This window comes from Pseudorca crassidens, chromosome 20 (assembly GCF_039906515.1).
Source record: "Pseudorca crassidens isolate mPseCra1 chromosome 20, mPseCra1.hap1, whole genome shotgun sequence".
Lineage (NCBI taxonomy): Eukaryota > Metazoa > Chordata > Mammalia > Artiodactyla > Delphinidae > Pseudorca > Pseudorca crassidens.
In genome coordinates, this window is record NC_090315.1 from 45,820,720 (window position 1) to 45,837,833 (window position 17,114).

Here is a 17,114-nt window from a genome sequence, read left to right on the forward strand (position 1 = left end):
GAATGACCTTTTCTGTAGCCCTTCCTTTTTGCGAGGACACTGGTCCAGCTCAACGTCACCCGCCGCCTCCTACTTGGCTTCATTGTCTGAAGCACGTGCATGTTTCACAAGGTAGTTCCTTCCCTTCTGTTGCCGCGTGTTTTTTGTACCCACTGTTCTTGTTATGTATTAACTATGAAAAAGGTGGAGGAGCTTGGGTTTTATGACATGCCAACTCCCCTCACCTCGCCTCTCCTCCACACACATACCATAATAACCACCGTGAATTGGGGAAGTTTTCTTTCAGCAGCCCTCAGACAAATCGGAACAGTGGTGGGGGTTGTAAGCACACCCTCGAGGCTGAGGGCAACATGCCCTAAATCCAGGACAGCCCGGCTTCCCGCACCTTCGAGCAGTTTCACTCTGCCTGGTTAGGAGGCCCTCTGCTGGAAGGGGGCTCCGTCCCATCAAGGAACCTATGGTTTCAAGACTGAAATGTCTTTGTTGGAACCTGCTTTGGAAGAGTCACTTGTAGCTGCCACCTCAGAAAGAAAGTTTCTCTGTCCTTTCAGCGGGGGGTGGAGGGAGGGCCGTGGAAGGGGGTTCGTTGGCAGTTGAGTTCTACCAATGTTTTCTCAAGCCGAGACTGAGCTCCATTCATCCTCCTGCCCGTGTGTGTGGCTCCACCGCCCCCAGACGGGGCCCGCCAGGCAGCCCGAAGCCTGCATTGAGAACTTGATCCCCCTCATGTAACAATTAAATTTTAGTAAGTGAAATAAAAATGCTTTGGCACAAAAAAAAAAAAAAGAAAAAAAGGAAAAAAAAGGAGAGAGAAAAAGCAAGCCAGCGGGGAACAATACTTGTTTTATTTCAGTGTGAAGAGTCTTTGACAGCACCCCCGTTCCCCGCAGGCTATGAGAACTCTTGGGCCACTGCAGCCCTGCCCCAGGGACCCCGCAGCAGAGTGAGGCTGGGGGTGGAGGTTCTAATGTAAACAGTGACCCTGAAGGCCTGGAGTCAGCTCCCCCTTCTTTCTCCTGTCTCCCCTTCTCTCTCTCCCTCTCTGTCTCTGTCTCTCTGTCTCTGTCTCTCTCTGTCTCTGTCTGTCTGTCTCTCTCTGTCTCTGTCTCTCTCTGTCTCTGTCTCTCTCTGTCTCTGTCTCTCTCTCTGTCTTTGTCTCTCTCTCTCTCTGTCTCTCTCTCTCATCATCTCGCCCCCAGCCCCACCTCCCCAGACAGACGCACACAGAACACTGAACAACTTCAGGTTCAGGCCGGAGGAGAAGAAAGGTGCTTTGTGAAGGGAAGCAAAACATTCCTGGGGGAGGTGAGGGGCCCGGGGCCTGAATGGCCCTCAGTCTGCCGCACACCGCTGCTCCCTCTCCCCGCGCCCAGGAGGGAGGAGGGCCCAGCCCCCAGCCAGGAAGCTCTGGGCGTGGGCAGGGTTTGTGGGAATGATTTCATTGGAAAGGCCTGCGATATTTTTTCCCCTCCCGTGTGTGGTTCTTGGAGAAAGTTGGAGGTGGTGGTGATTTCAGCCGCCTTGGCCGCCTTGAGCAGTAGCCGAGCGGCTGACGCACCGGCCGGCCGCGCTTTGCCGGGCAGCCCCGCTCCGGGCTCCCGGCCTGGCCTGGGGGCGTCCTGGCCCACCTTCCTCTGCACACCTCTCCCTCCCCCTCGCTCCATCCTCTCCACAACCCGTCTGGGCCCTCAGCGTGCAGGGTTCTTTTTTGGTTTTTCTTCTTCTTTGAAGACTTTCGAGAGGAGCAGATGCCACCTAAGTCCCCACCGTATACTCTGCTAAGTGCTAAAATGTGGAAACCAGTCCTTGGCATTTTTATTTTTATCGATTGATTTATTTTTAAGCAGTGGCCTTTTTTTTTTTTTTAACTTCTGTATTCTGCTGTGTTTCTTGTGTTTAGTCTTCGAGTGCTCCCACTGACCATGACCCGCTGGGCCCCCTCCCTCCTGGCTGGGGTAAGTACTGAATTCTCCTTCTGTGCTGATGCTTTGTTGTGCTCTGTCCTCTTTCCCTGCACATCTTCTCACTTCCCTGCCTCGGTTCCCCGTTTCTATTCTCTCCAGCACACCCTCTGGGGATACCCAGCTGGAGCAGTTGCAGGTGATGGAGCTGGAAGGTTGGGAAAGAAACTGAGTTCCCCTGCACCCCTATAGCACTCACCTGCCACAGCTGCAGGGGGGTGACCCTATGAGAGAAATCCCCCAGCAGCCTTGGGACTGTTGGGTTGTGGTGCTGACTTTCAAGGTGTCTCCTCAAGAATCCATCCTATTTGATGAAGGCATTTTGACACTGGCTGATTCCCAGATGCATTTGTTGCAGGTCCGTGGCTGTCTGCTTAGACACCTTACCAGACCTTTCTTTGCAGCTGAGATGTTGGAGGACTTCAGCCTGATTTTGACCTCAGCCGCCTTTTTATTTATGATAACGGCTGTGAAAGGGGCCAGAGGGGAACAGATAAGAGAGTTGAGTGAGGGCTGGTGATGTTATGGAAGTGTACTGTTGCTAGTTAATGATGTCGTCCTGGATTCTCCTTGTCACTGGAGAACTCCAAGTCCTTGGTGTGATTTGCCAATAATGAGTTAGAGGGATGCACAGCCATGACTTGGTGAGACGGTGTGCCTTATGGCTATTCTGGGAAGGAGTGGCCATGCACACAGGGGTCATGAGAGATGGCAGGACCCAGTGCATTCTGCAGCTCCGAGCTGGGTCGGGGTTTTGTTCAGCATGTACGACAGGAGTCCCTGGGAGCTGAAGAGGGCCGTTTTTGCAGGAATTGTTGTGGGTCAGGTTTAGTTTGTTTGTTAGGCCAGCAGAAGACAGCAAATGCTGGTTTGATGGTGTTCACAAATAGTATTAAAAAAGGCCGGGGTGTGCTCCCCAACAAAGACGAAGAAACTGACAATGATAGGAAAAGCATCACCTGGAAAAATGCAGCTTTTGAACTGGATCCTCTACATCTCTCCATACAGACACAACTACTCCCTGGTAGTAATTTACAGGGTTGCATCAACCCCTATGGCCCTGCAGGGTATCAGTTAGTCAATTACCACTGCATGCCAGGGCACTTGGAAAGGCCTCCAAGCCCTCCTAGAGGAAAAACTCAGATAGCGGGGCCTCCACACAGTTCTTGACTTTTCAGCGGGGTAATGCCTTAGGCACACAGCTGATCCACCCGGCTCCCTGAACTGATGAAAGGTCACTGTTCACTGTTGTCTCAGAGATTGACAGCAAGTCAAATGTGAGAGGGTCAAACATAGGATCCCTGGCTGGGCAGGGAAAGACTCATCCGATGAAATAAGAATCTGTAAGGCTATCTGGCAGACCCTGTGAACTAGAGCAGGGAACCCAGAATTGTTCCTGGATCTGTAGAGTCAAGTGGTTTATTTCTGTACCAGTTCTGCTAAACGGTGGTCACCAAGTAAGAGCAGCTTATAGGGTCTCAAAAACAGCTCCTAGAAGCCAGGTGTGAAATATTTGAGATGGGAATAGGAGCCATGGTCGGAGTCAGTGCTGTTTACAAATGATCAGGAGAACACACCAGACCGTAATGATACGAAACTGAGAGGAGAAGAACATCTGGCCGAGGGCCAGGGAACCTTCCTGATCAAATCCTTTGGGCTTTGTGTTAGCTTCCCCAGGGCTGTGGCAGGGTCATCTCCCCCGGGGGAGTTAAGATGGAACCGAAAGTATAGCAAAACCAAAGGAGAGTTGCATTTAGTGCAACCCTGCTGCCAAGTCTCCTGTGCTCAGTCCTGGGTCCCTTTCTGCTCCTGTAGGAGAGATCCCACATTTTCCCTGAGCACCGACCCAGGGGTCAGAGCACCTGAGGTTTAAGATCCACATCTTCTCAGCTGCTCTGACCCTGGGCATGTGACTGAATGCTCCCGAGTCCATTTCTTCCTAAATGGGGTCAAGCTAGATGTCACCTAAGGACTTTCCCAGCTCCCAGACTACGACCTTGCATGCAGCAAGGTGGTTCCAGTGGGCCATGGAAGGCCTCCACGCAGCAACAAGGGCACTTCCCGGCTGGACAGATCCACCCGCCTCGGCTTTGGCCCTTGGGAGAGGACACGCGGGAGGATCTAGTTCAAAGCAGAAGCTTCCGGGCTGGGAGCAGCTCCTTCTTCCCCTCAGAACCCTGTCGGGAAGCCGGTCTTCTGTGGGACGGTCCCACAGGCTGTTCTGAGGTGATGGTAGCTCTGTAGCAATCCCAGTCACCTTCTTTTCTTTCTTTCAAGTCTCTTGTTTTTGAAATTTCCATCAAGTAGTGGATACCAGGTAAGTCAGACAGAGACCAGGACCATGGGTTGATACTGTGAACATTGCAGCCTGCTACTCAAGGGGAGGGGGCTGGGCTCCCTAGTTCTGCATCTATTTCAGCTTTTGGTTTCCCTGTAGCTTCTGGAACTGATGATTTTTATTTCTTTAATTTCTCCCTGTCATCGTAAAAGAGGGAGGGCCATGAGCATTGTTTGTTTTCAGGACAGAAACAGGTTTGAAAGCCCAGGAACATTGAGCTGGGAAAGGTGACGCTCTTGGTTTCGGAGTCTTGCTCCAGTCTTGCCTGCCATCCACCTGGAGCTGATGGGCGCCCCTTTCAATCCCTCTTAAAGACCAGAATCACCAGCTGGAGTTGAGTTTGCCCCTGGAGCCCAGAGTTTCTCCCTCAAACAACTCAGCGCCATTGTTAGTACACCAGTAAAAGGGCAGCAGGATCAGTGCTGTCCAGAAAATAGAAAGTATGTCTGAGCTCCCCAAACACGGCCCCATCTCAAAGCACACACTTAGGTGTAAGACCAGGATGGCACTGTAAGTGCCCACAACCCCAGGGGTCTCTTGGCATGTGTGCAACATAGAGGTTTTGCTGCGATGTAGGAGTTTGAGAACAAAACTTTGCCTTTAAGCAGGGGGGTACATAGGCCCTGTGGTGCAGAGCGCTGATCAGAGAGGGATGAAGGAAAATGCAGCCACCCCACAGTGACCCTGCCTGTGGGACAGGGGCACCTGGGTCGGCTGCATCCAGTGGATGGAGGGGCTGCAGAACCAGAGAGCAGCCGTGATGGACGGGGGTGGGGGCCAGGATCCTGGGGAGGCTGGACTGTGCCTCCACTTTGCACACAGCTGGATGCAATTATGCCTCTGGTTTCAGCTGGGCTGCCCCCTCTCCATGTTCTCCCCTCCGTGTTGCCACACCGCCCCCTTGCCTCCAGCAAATCAACCAACCGAAGATGGTGTTTGATCTGGAGTTGAAAATGTGTATATCCCTCCCCTACTCCCCAATAGGGAAAGATTCTCTTTGTCCTCTTTGCCAGTGACAGATGTGAGTGAACCAGGCTTGCGCTGGTTAAACTTCTCTAACAGGTTAGGAACAGGGGTAGAAATTCAGACCCAGCACCCAGGAGGTGGGAGCCAGAGGGGAGAGGACATGGGCTCAAGACGTCTCAATCTGAGAGTCCGCTTTTCCTTCTTCTCCCCTGACAGAGAAGAGACAGGACAACGGACGGGTGTATTACGTGAACCATAACACACGCACTACCCAGTGGGAGGACCCTCGGACCCAGGGGTAAGGACTCAGGCCGGGAGGGGTCTGGGCTGGGCCCTGTGCACCTCCAGTACTAGCCTGGTGGCCTTGGACTGCATTTGTCCTCCACGGCCGATGTTCTGGGAACTTTGGCCACACACAGGTGCCCTGAGACCCTCATGATATGACGTTGGCCCAGTGAGAGCTTGAAAGTGGCACCTTAAGTTGGCCTTCCTCATGGATACAGAGTGGCCTGGCTGGCAGGTGCTGCTGGTCTCTGTGCAATTGTGCAGGATGCCGATCATGTGATTTCAGAAGGGTTGAGAGCCCTGCCCCAACACTGTCAACTCCCCACCCCCCAGAAGCTGGTCTGGGATGGAGTACTGGGTGCCTTATGATTGCTGGTGCCTGCTCAGGCCATGGCCATCCACCCAGGGCTGGTTCTTTGCCACAGTAGGACAGTAGATGACCTCTCTCTGCTGCAGAACCATCCTCAGGACTTGGGTATTGCCAAGCACATTTCCTCAAGGCCCACCCTCAAGGGCTCTGCAGGGCCTGGGTAAAAACAGAGAGAAAGCAGCACTTCAGGGACCCCAGCCTCCTTAGCATGGAGGCCCAGAAGGTGAGGCCAGCCCTTAACCACTCTCTTCCCATGTTTCCAGGATGATCCAGGAACCAGCTCTGCCCCCAGGGTGGGAGATGAAGTACACCAGCGAGGGGGTGCGTTACTTCGTGGACCACAATACCCGCACCACCACCTTTAAGGATCCTCGCCCAGGGTTTGAGTCTGGGTAAGGACTTTGCACAGGTGACATCACTCTTAGCACAGGCCTGGTATAGCTGCTCTTACTGCCCTCTAGTGGCCAGTTTTGATGTCACACTAGTGGGGATGTGGAGAGAAGGGGCTACTCTATTTACTCAGAATAACACTGGTGGTCTTTCTCTAAAAGCAAGAGGTCTGGCTTTCTTTTTTTAAAAATAAATTTATTTATTTATTTATTTATGGCTGCGTTGGGTCTTCATTGCTGCATGCGGGCTTTCTCTAGTTGCGGCGAGCGAGGGCTACTCTGTTGGGGAGCATGGGCTCTAGGTGCACAGGCTTCAGTAGTTGTGGCACGTGGGCTCAGTAGTTGTAGCTTGCAGGCTCTGGAGCGCAGGCTCTGTAGTTGTGGCGCACGGGCTTAGTTGTTCTGTGGCATGTGGGATCTTCCTGGAGAGAGCTCGAACCCGTGTCCCCTGCCTTGGCAGGCGGATTCTTAACCACTGCGCCACGAGGGAAGTCCCTCTGGCTTTATTTCTAGTTTTTCTTTTTAATCTTCAAATCTTCAGAAGGTCTTAATGGCAGTCACTTTCTTTCTTTTACACCTTACTTTACTCGTCTTTAACATAGCATCAGCTTTCCTTAGGACTAACAAGATGCGTTGCTAATTTTTGAGAAATCACATGGATTCCAGAACATCTTTGCTCTTCCCAGGACGAAGCAAGGTTCCCCTGGTGCCTATGATCGAAGTTTTCGGTGGAAGTATCACCAGTTCCGTTTCCTCTGCCATGTGAGTTCTGGTACTGGGACCTCCCCTGGAGATTGGGGTTGTAGAGTTATTTCAGCACAGTTTTCTAGCCCAGCAGCAGGCGTTGGAATGCCTGTGTCTTAGGTGGGAGTAGGTCACTTGTCTCACCTCGAGCAGTTTTGTGACGTTATCTCTAGGAAGCCAGCCAAGTTCTCTCCCCAAGCCCAGGGGGATGGGGAAGCCTGTTCAGACAGACAGGTGACCAGACTGAATAGTTACCACCAAGACCCCAATTTGAGGTTTGTTTTTTCCTTTTCTTATCAGTCAAATGCTCTCCCCAGCCATGTGAAGATCAGCGTTTCCAGGCAGACACTTTTTGAGGATTCTTTCCAACAGGTTAGAGAATAACCACCGTGTCTAAGACCAGGGGCAGGCAGGAGGTCCCCTCCTGCTACCCTGTCTTCTATCATGTAGCCTGTTAAGCCCACATGGTAGAGTTCTCAAGGCGTGGGCCTTGGTGACCGGTATCTGCCGAAGAGCAGGCCTGGGAGTCCCCTGTCCCCCACCCCCCCAGCCTGCCATGGAAGGGAGAGTAGCAGGCTGGCCACGATCTTCTGTCTCCCCAGATCATGAACATGAAGCCCTACGACCTGCGCCGCCGGCTCTACATCATCATGCGCGGCGAGGAGGGCCTGGACTATGGAGGCATTGCCAGGTGAGTTGGGAGCCCCGGAAGGCTGCGCTGCACCCCGCTTCCCCAGGCTACAGGGCCCACTCCCAGAAAGCTGTCTGCTTCTTGCTCAGAGTGTTGCCAGATCTCTCCTGCATCTTCAGGAGTGGGCAGGGGTGTGGCTAGTCCGAAGGGGCGCTGGAGCTGGGTCTGGGGGTCCCCTGCTGGGCTAGGTATTAATCCTTTAGTTTTTGGGTCGTGGGAAGGCTAGGGGCCTTCTGGGGGAGGGGCTCGGGACAATGGCTCTTTACCAACAAACCTGTCATTATTTCCGGCTACACCAGTGTCAGTAGCTAAATATCGGTGTTAAGTGGTTGTCCAGTAGAATCGACCCTGGGCTTCACTTCGTCTTGAGGCAGCCGGGGCGTGTTAAGTCGGCTGTCTTGGTGTATACCTGGCATGAATAAGCTGTGTCACAATCCAAAGGGCATCGATCAGTACTCAGCTGCGTGTCATGTGCACAGGGTCAATAAATTAAAATAGCTAATATAACCCTAAAAAGAGCTCAAAGCATTGTCTTGCCCTTACCCCAGCCCACCTACAAAAGTTAACAGACTGGCAACATGTTGCCTTGGACGATGGGGCACAGGGCCCTGGCAGAGAGAAGGAGCATCTTGGCCTGCGGTGACTGCTCAGCTTGCTGACCTCTCATGGTGTGGGGACGTCTTCTCACTTGGTGTTGGGTTAACTTGCTTCTGGTCCTCTGTGTGCTGGTGGCGTTGCCCTCTGTGTTGGCACCCACGGATCGATTGCTCTTTTTTCCGTGGTGACCGTGGTGACCTCCTCTCTAGGCTCTGCTTGGTGGTGTGGCTCCCGCCCCGTGTGTGTCTGTCTCTCTGTGTCCTGCCAGTGGTTTTACCCTATGGTAGGTTACGTCATGCTGTTCTACCACAGGGTAGAACCACGGACAGGATACCGGGGCACCCTCTGCATCGAAGGACTCCTCGTCTGCCTGGCCACAAACAGCCCAGCAGCCAGGGACTGGCCCCCTTGGGACGTCCCCCTGCTGGTTTAGCTCAAGCCCCAGAGGACTCTGAATTCTGGCTTGAGGCTTGTACCTAGGGAGCAAAGAGATGCGAAGGCATGGGCATTGGTTCAGATGAATGCGTGGACATATGGGGAAGGGTGCGGTTGATGGGGTCTGGGGTGAGGGGATGGCAGAGTACAAGGGCAGTGAGATACCTGCGTGGTAGCTGGGGGGAGTGAAATGTAGACACTGCATTGGTTACAGAGTTTTCATGCAGAAGGAGTTAGGAACGTATTACCTTGTATTCACATTATGCTGCCTACTCAGGTAGGGTGGAAGCAGCGTGGCTGCTGTTCATATAGCACCTTTGCAAGATTTAGAAAAAGATGCCCTTTGTCAAGACACTTTTGTGTTGGAATATGGCCGAGATATACTGGCTTTATCAGAAAAAAGGCAGCTTGACTGCTATTCGCAGGAAAATTGTTGTGATAAATGTACAAATCTATGATACTGTAACATCGTGTCGTTGTGCAGTGCACAGCCTACACAACTGTGCATAGTGGCTCAGGGTGCAAGGAGCTCCTTTGCCATTAGGCGCTCTGGATAACAGATGGAAAGTCCTGGAATGCAGCACCTGGAGCCAACATGCTGGCACGCAGGTTTTCCTGAGCATCATCGTCAAGTGCAGTTGTTCTGGTTCACACTACGTCTGACCCTGCCCCATTCACTGACCAGCTGTTCACAGAGGTTAGCCCAGGTGCTGATCCCAGTGGGGCTGCCTCCCCAGGACGCATGTCTCCAGACTAGGTGAAACAGGACAGCACAGGAGAGTCGCACCTCCACAACAGGTGTGCAGGGAGGGATCCATTAGTTCCGTTTTTCTCTTCTCCCACAGAGAGTGGTTTTTCCTCCTGTCCCACGAGGTGCTCAACCCCATGTACTGTTTATTTGAATACGCCGGGAAGAACAATTACTGCCTGCAGATCAACCCCGCCTCCTCCATCAACCCCGACCACCTCACCTACTTCCGCTTTATTGGCAGATTCATTGCCATGGTAAGATTCGCCCTCCAGGGAGGGCGGTGACCCTATACACCACCAGCAGCCGCTGCAGCCTGACGCCCCCCTCTCTGAGCCCCACCCTCGTCCTTTTACAGAACTACTCACTAAAGATGCAAAAAGCTAGCGAGAGTTCTGGAAATAGTTCAGAGCTCTCTCAGTGGCCACCCCAGGGTGCTGAGAAGGTTTTCGTGTTGACTTGTGTAGGATTTGTCAAGCGAAAGCCCAGGGTCCCTGGATCAAAGTCTTCACTTAACATTCAGCGCTTGCCCTGTTGGGGGTGGGGCATGACGGGCACAGCCCACCTGCTGCCTGTCTCTGGGTGTTGCCACAAGCTGGGTGGCAGCGTTTGGGAATGTCCGACTGAGACTCAGGCCTTCTGGAAGGGGATTTGGAATCTACACTAGCTGAGAATAGAACCCTAGTAGACCGGTTGGTGCAAGATGTAGGAGGCATCTGTCAGGAGGAGGGCAAAGTAGGGAAGGGGGAGTTAGGTATTTGTATTTATGTAGAAATAGGAGCACAGTGTGAATATTGTTGAGTGTCCTGTTGAGTGTCTCACGAGCATCAAGAACCAGGATGGAGACGGGAGCCCGTGAGGGCCACGGTCCCACTGCCGCATTTGGTAGTTTGAGAGGTTTCACTGCTAGCTTTCCTTCACTTCTTCCCCTGACTTCCCGAGTGAGTGTCTGCCCCGCTTCCCTCTCAGGAGGACCCAAGAGCCCATGACTAAATATGTCCCTTCCCTTTGTCTGGAAGTTCTTGGCCAAGGTGCTGGGCTCAGGAAGTGGGCACATTCTTCCCCGGTCTAGAGACCCGCCTGGCCCTGCAGCGGACAGGACAGACCAGTAAAACCCTAGACTATTACTCACCACTGGCCCGCCAGCAGCCGTGTCTGCATTATTTTTGGCTGCCTCCGCTGCCCAGCTCAGAGCAGCAGTGAGTCAGGGCCACCACCTGGAGCTGTGCTGAATGAGTCGTCTCTGTACGCCTGGGGGCAGATCTCTGCTAGAGCAGGGAGCCGGCAGGCAGGCAGTGGGCCAGAGGTGAGTTCCTGAGCGGCCAGCTCTGCTCATCGCCGAGGTTTGCAGGTGGGACCAAGAGTGCTGCAGACTTTGCCTTCAGGCCCCTGGGGCGGCCGGATGCTCAGGAGGGCAGGTTGCAGTAGCTGGGCAGTAGCTGATATGGGGCATCCTAGGAAAACCAGATCTCTCTGCCATGTCTCTTCCTTCCTCAGGCTCTGTACCATGGAAAGTTCATCGATACAGGCTTCACCCTCCCTTTCTACAAGCGGATGCTAAACAAGAGACCAACCCTGAAAGACCTGGAATCCATCGACCCCGAATTCTACAAATCTATCATCTGGATCAAGTGGGTCCCCTCCATCGCCCTGTGCTGGGAGAAGAGGGAGTCTCAGGGTGGGTCATAGTGCGGGTGGATGCACAGCTTCTAGGTCCCCCTGCAGGGCAGCTCTGGAATTCTCTCCTTGCATCAGGGAGATGTCCCGTGACGCCTTTCTGGGTTCTAGGCCACCTGTGAGTCCTCGCGTCCCACGAGCACTAAAAGTGAGTGATGCAGCAGGAGGGAGGGAAGACCCTTCTAAGACAGACATCTTCCCTCTTGGTCTCTCGTGCCCCCAGAGAGAACAATCTGGAAGAGTGCGGCTTAGAGCTGTACTTCATCCAAGACATGGAGATCCTGGGCAAGGTGACAACCCATGAGCTGAAGGAAGGTGGTGAGAGCATCCGAGTGACAGAGGAGAACAAGGAAGAGTACATCATGTGAGTTTCAAGCACTGGGGAGCCAGGGGCCTGGATAAAGGGGAGCAGAGACACAGCTGGCTGCAGAGAAAGGGTCTCCCGCTCTTATCCTGGGGCACCCTCTTCAGCCAGGCCCCCACGCGTGGCCCCTGGGTCACGAGGGATGGAAAGAACCTCTCACTTTGCCTTGACCTCAGATGGCTGCCATGGCCAGCCACGTGCTGAGCAGAGCCGGGGCAGCCAGAGCCCGAGGCCCTGTGTGCCAGCTCCCGGGTGCCCTTTGTTCCCGAGTGGTAGACTTCAAGACCGCGAGGCTGAATTTCTTTGAAGAGGCATAAAGCTTCGGCGCATCCCCCTTCTTCCTCCTAACTCACAGGGTGTCTGCGTCCTGCCCGCTTAAACCCACTCTCGCACGTGAGGTTGTGCATGAATGTGCCCATTTCTTCAGGTCCCTTGGTCTCGTCTTTTAACCTCCACTCGTCTGAGGTTCAGTCAGCAGTGGTGAGAGGAGCAGAAGGGGGGGATTTCGAAGATTCAAGTGTTGCCGGGTTACTCTGAGGTTTTAAAGGCCGTGCTCTTGGGGCCGGCCGCAGCCTGGGAGTCCCGCCTGCCCGAGGTCAACTCTCAGCTGCCGATAGCAGCCCCCTGGCAGGCCCTGGCGGTGGCCTCCTAGGCAGTGCATCTTGGGCTCCTCCGACGGCCGGTCTTGGTTTCAGGCTGCTGACTGACTGGCGTTTCACCCGAGGCGTGGAAGAGCAGACCAAGGCCTTCCTGGATGGCTTCAACGAGGTGGCCCCCCTGGAGTGGTTGCGCTACTTTGACGAGAAAGAGCTGGAGGTGAGGGCTGAGGTTGTTGGGACCCTGAACCCCTGCCCCTGGGGCTGCCCTGCCCTTTGATAGCCTCGCCGCGCACCCACAGCGACTCACCAGTAAAGCCCTGCGCTCTCCCAGGACGGTGGCAGCGGGCAAATAACATGGACTTGGGTCTCGCACCTGCCCTCACCTGGGCCCTTGTCTGCAGGGGGTCCACGTGTTACCCATACTATTAAAACTGCCCGCAGAAATAGTTGAAGATGTGTGGGATGCTTTCATCTGCCAGGGAGTGGATGAGGCACGGCGCACCATGGGGAAAGGGCTGGCGCCGGGTGCCTGACACCCTCTCTGTCCACCGCAGCTGATGCTGTGCGGCATGCAGGAGATAGACATGAGCGACTGGCAGAAGAACACTATCTACCGGCACTATACCAAGAACAGCAAGCAGATCCAGTGGTTCTGGCAGGTGGGTACTGGGTCTGGTCCCTGCAGTCAGGGTGAGGGTCTGGGCAGGGATGTTTGAGCCGTCCCCACAGAAAGCGAGACCTGATTCGACCCCAAGCTTGAGGACGCTTGTGTTATCACCTCCCTCGTCTTTGACACTCTCCTCACCTCCCCCAACTTGCAAAAGGAGATGAAAAACCCAACCTTGGGACAAAAGGAGCTGTTGCAGCTGGGTCGTGGCCACTGCATGTGACAGGAGGTGTCAGCGGTGGGCCAGCTCCCAATGCTGGTGTGTGTGTGTGTGGACGGGGGGTGGTTTAGGCAGGAGGGAGAGCTCTCATGGGTCGCGTGGTCTCCTTCCAGCCAGGTGGGATGGGAAAGCCTGGGCTTGCTCCAGAGAAACTGAAAGAGCTTGATGTCCTGGATACAGTGAATCGATTCCTTTATATGAGTGGGTCTTGTCGTTGTTGTCCTTTTGAAGTATAGCATACATAAAAAAGAATGAGCGTATATAGGTTTTCTATGGAGGTAAAATTCACATACCATAAAACTTCACCATGTTAATTTAAGCATTTTAAGGTATACAGTTCAGTGGCTTTTACAGTGGCTTTTGACAACGTTGTGGAACCATCACCACTATCAAATTCCAGCACATTTCATCTCCCTTAAAAAGAAACCTCATACAGGGAATTCCCTGGCAGTCCAGTGGTTAGGACTCCGAGCTCTCACTGCCGAGGGCCCAGATGAGGGCTCTGGTTCAATCCCTGGTTGGGGAACTAAGATCCCACAAGCCATGCAGTACAGCCAAAAAAAAAAAAAAAAGAAACAAACCTCATACCTATTAAGCAGTCAGTCTCATCCTTAGCATTCTTTTTAATTAATTAATTATTTTTTGGGTGCATTGGGTCTTTGTTGCTGCGTGCAGACTTTTCGCTAGTTGCAGTGAGTGGGGGCTACTCTTTGTTGTGGTGTGCGGGCTTCTCTTGTTGTGGAGCACGGGCTCTAGGCGCGCGGGCTTCAGAGTTACGGTGTGTGGACTCAGTAGTTGTGGCACACGGGCTTAGCTGCTCCATGGCATGTGGCATCCTCCCGGACCAGGGCTCGCACCCGTGTCCCCTGCATTGGCAGGCGGATTCTTAACCACTGAGCCACCAGGGAAGACCCTTAGTGTGTTTTTAGAAGTGGAACTTGCATGGAAAGGAGACTACCTGGCCTGGGGTGTCCCTGAGACCAAGAGATGTCACATAGATTGGTGGGAATGGTCTATGAGCACAGCCTCTTAGAGCAGCTTTGGGGTTTTCCAGGTACTGGCTGTCACCTTCCCACCCAGCCTGGGCTCCATGTTCTCAGCCCTAAAGAGGCGCCCTGGCTGACTGGAGAGTTACATGTCAGGGCAAAGTGCTGGGCCATGGGGGCCCTGACTCTGCCTTGGCTTGCGGGGTTCCAGGTGGTGAAGGAGATGGACAACGAGAAGAGAATCCGGCTGCTGCAGTTTGTCACTGGGACCTGCCGCCTGCCTGTTGGGGGATTCACCGAACTCATTGGTATGTCTTCACTTGCCCTGCTCGCACCCTTGGGTGGAGAGGAGGACAGCTCAAAGCGGGAGCAGAACCTAGTGTCTTCCCTGGAAGCAAGTCAGGGGAAGGGGGCTGAACCATCTGTGGTGGAGTCGGAGGGTCGGACCATCCTGTTATATACAATATGTTTTTCTTTGGGTAACAGGTAGCAATGGACCACAGAAGTTTTGCATTGACAAGGTTGGCAAGGAAACCTGGCTGCCCAGAAGCCACACCTGGTGAGTGTGCTGGTTTTGGTGGGAGGTGGCCAGAACCTGAGACCCGATGAGCCACTGAGGGCAGCCCTGTGGGCAAGGTGGCTTCGGGGCCTTGACCCGGGCAACTTGTGTGTAGTTCTGGGGTTTGGGGAGGAGGGGCTTCTGGGCCTGGGCCTCTGATCTTTTGGGAATTGTGACAGCAGTTATGTGCCCTGACGGCAGTACCGGATATGAAATACTGAAACACTGTTATTCCAGTCAGCAAAGAGCTGCTGTCCTGAGTCCCCCCTGCCTGTGGTTCCCCATTTCCCTTGCAGCCCTGCCTCCTCTGACTCCTTCATGGTCCAGGGACACAGCACAGCCTTCAGGGACCCTGTTCTGGTGTCTGGCTGGCTGGCATTGTGGTCGAGCCACAGTCTGGGAACTCTTTTGACCCCACCCTGTGGCTGTTAAAGCTCTGACCTCCCTGTGCTGACTGCCCTGCTCTCCTTTCTCAACAGTTTCAACCGGCTGGATCTGCCACCATACAAGAGCTACGAACAGCTGAAGGAGAAGCTGCTGTATGCTGTCGAGGAGACCGAGGGCTTTGGACAGGAGTAACTCAGGCTGCCCCTTCCCACGCCCCCAGCACATATGTAGTCTTGAGTCCTGCCTGCCCGAAAAGCTGCTGGCCGCACAGCCCAGGAGGCCCCTGTGGATGGTGGCCCTGCATAGGACCACACTGTCGTCAGGCTGGTGGCAGCAGAGCCTGACCTCAAGAGGCCCTGCCCACCCCACCCTCCTACCCACTGGTGGCAGTCTGGAATAAAGCCCCCATGTCACTCTTGGCCCCATCAACCATTGCAAAGTCTGGAGGGCTGACCCTGTCTGTAGAGCTCACCCTCCTTCTCCCCTGAGACCAATCCTAGGTGTGTGTGAGTGTGCAAGGTGGGGCGCGCCATGCCGCAGCCCTAGGCCTCATGGGCTTGTTAGGTGAGAAGGAGACCAACCACTTGGGGTAGGTGTTCTGGGCTAACAAAGCCCACGGTCTTTGTCAGTAAAAGAGGTTCTGTTTTGTATAGAACTTTTCCAGTGATCTGTATAAATGAAGGTCTCAGGGAGCGGAGCTCCAGATCAAGGTCACCGCTCGTCCCTCGCTAGCCGTCTCCAGCTGCAGAGGCTGAGCAGCATGGCCCCTCCCTCCACTCATTGCTGGCCAGTTGGTTCTTTCCAGCAGACAAAGGGTCGTACCAGCTGCTTGGGTGTTGCGGATGGAAACGGCAAACCCCCTCAGACTTTCTTTTCCCATTTACATACACTTGAAACATTTTGTGTGTAGGGCTGCTTTGTGCTCTGTTGTTGGTATGCTGCTGTCACTACTTCCTGTCAAGGAGCTGGTGCGCCAGGCATGGCTGGGACCCTGAGGGACCCAGCACTGTTGGTCCAAGAATTTCCCAAACAGCTGCTCCCCTTAGGAACCTGCTTAGCAGTTCTACGAGCTCAGGCAGGCCTGACCCGGCGGCTCAGCTTCCCAGCAGCCTTGTCCCCGACCCTTGACAGAGAGGGAAGGGGGTTGTTGTCCTGAGTGGCACCCCGACCTCTCCGCCTCCAGTAGACAACTCCCTTTGCTAGATGGGGTGATGGGGCACGTGGGGCTGACCTGCCAAGCCCCCGGACCTCCAGGCGGCACATGCGTCCGGGTTGAGAATGAAGTGCACCCCAGCTACTGTAGAGTGTGTTCACTCTGCCTAGAAGTGCAGCTTTACCTGCACAGAGGAAACGATGCTCTTGGAAGCCAGCAGAAGGGCCCTGAGCTGCTGCCCACTGTCTGACTTGATTGCTGGAGCTCCTGCCAGCCTCTGCCGTGGGCATCCCGCTGTGTGTTGAGATCTTCCGGGCGAATACTCTCCTCTAGGATGCTGGAGTGGTGATTGTGCTGGGCCCCCATGCAGGCCCTCATACTGGCTACGTGGTCTTCTGAAGACAGTCGCGTGCTCCCAGGTCCTCGTCCTTCCCCCTGGCCTATGTTGGCTCTGGTGTGTGCTGATTCGGGTGGCTCAGCTCACTGCAGCCCAACCTTTCTTCTTCCCTCGAATCGTTGGCAGTGCTTCCCTGCGGTGTCTCACCATGTTGGGGGTTGGGGTGCAAAGCTGCCTTGCGGGGTTTGGGAGCCTCAGGCTCATGCGCGTGCAGAGTGTTGTCATGTGGGTGTGGGTGTGTACATACGTGTATATAACTGAGGTGTCTGTACGGAATGCCCTTTGGTAGCTCTGAGTTGGTCACCAGATTGTTTTGTAATGCCCACCCCCTTGCCTTGGTATTGCCAGTTTCTTGTGCAATAAACAATCAGCAGCTGTGGGTGGTGTTGGCGTGGATGTGTCCAAAATTACTGTCCTCCAGACAAAAGGCCTCTAGGCCCCACAGACCCTCTAGGTCCAGACAGGGGCGGACGTTCCATGACCTTGCTGGTTTTGAGAATTGTGTGTGTCATTAACCAAGACAGCCACACTTCTGGTGGGTGGCTGAGTCCTCATCAGGGGATCACAGGCTTCAGCCCTCG

General features: G+C 54.2%; 1 protein-coding gene across 3 annotated transcripts in view; it reads left to right on the forward strand.

Annotated features, from left to right (window-relative positions):
- WWP2 (WW domain containing E3 ubiquitin protein ligase 2) overlaps positions 1–16,912 on the forward strand; it is a 145,487-nt gene extending 128,575 nt beyond the window's left edge. For 2 of the 3 annotated variants that reach the window (XM_067719814.1, XM_067719813.1), the window contains exons 11-24: positions 1,901–1,955; positions 5,482–5,563; positions 6,184–6,312; positions 6,996–7,071; positions 7,354–7,425; positions 7,656–7,744; positions 9,622–9,781; positions 11,022–11,155; positions 11,425–11,565; positions 12,261–12,381; positions 12,719–12,823; positions 14,249–14,345; positions 14,524–14,596; positions 15,076–16,912. In XM_067719814.1, coding sequence (XP_067575915.1) covers positions 1,901–1,955; positions 5,482–5,563; positions 6,184–6,312; positions 6,996–7,071; positions 7,354–7,425; positions 7,656–7,744; positions 9,622–9,781; positions 11,022–11,155; positions 11,425–11,565; positions 12,261–12,381; positions 12,719–12,823; positions 14,249–14,345; positions 14,524–14,596; positions 15,076–15,175 — 1,434 coding nt within the window. In that variant the 3' untranslated portion in view covers positions 15,176–16,912. The remainder of the gene's footprint in view (positions 1–1,900; positions 1,956–5,481; positions 5,564–6,183; positions 6,313–6,995; positions 7,072–7,353; positions 7,426–7,655; positions 7,745–9,621; positions 9,782–11,021; positions 11,156–11,424; positions 11,566–12,260; positions 12,382–12,718; positions 12,824–14,248; positions 14,346–14,523; positions 14,597–15,075) is intronic. The other variant, XM_067719815.1, reaches the window with a different exon arrangement.
- The last annotated feature ends 202 nt before the right edge of the window (positions 16,913–17,114 follow it).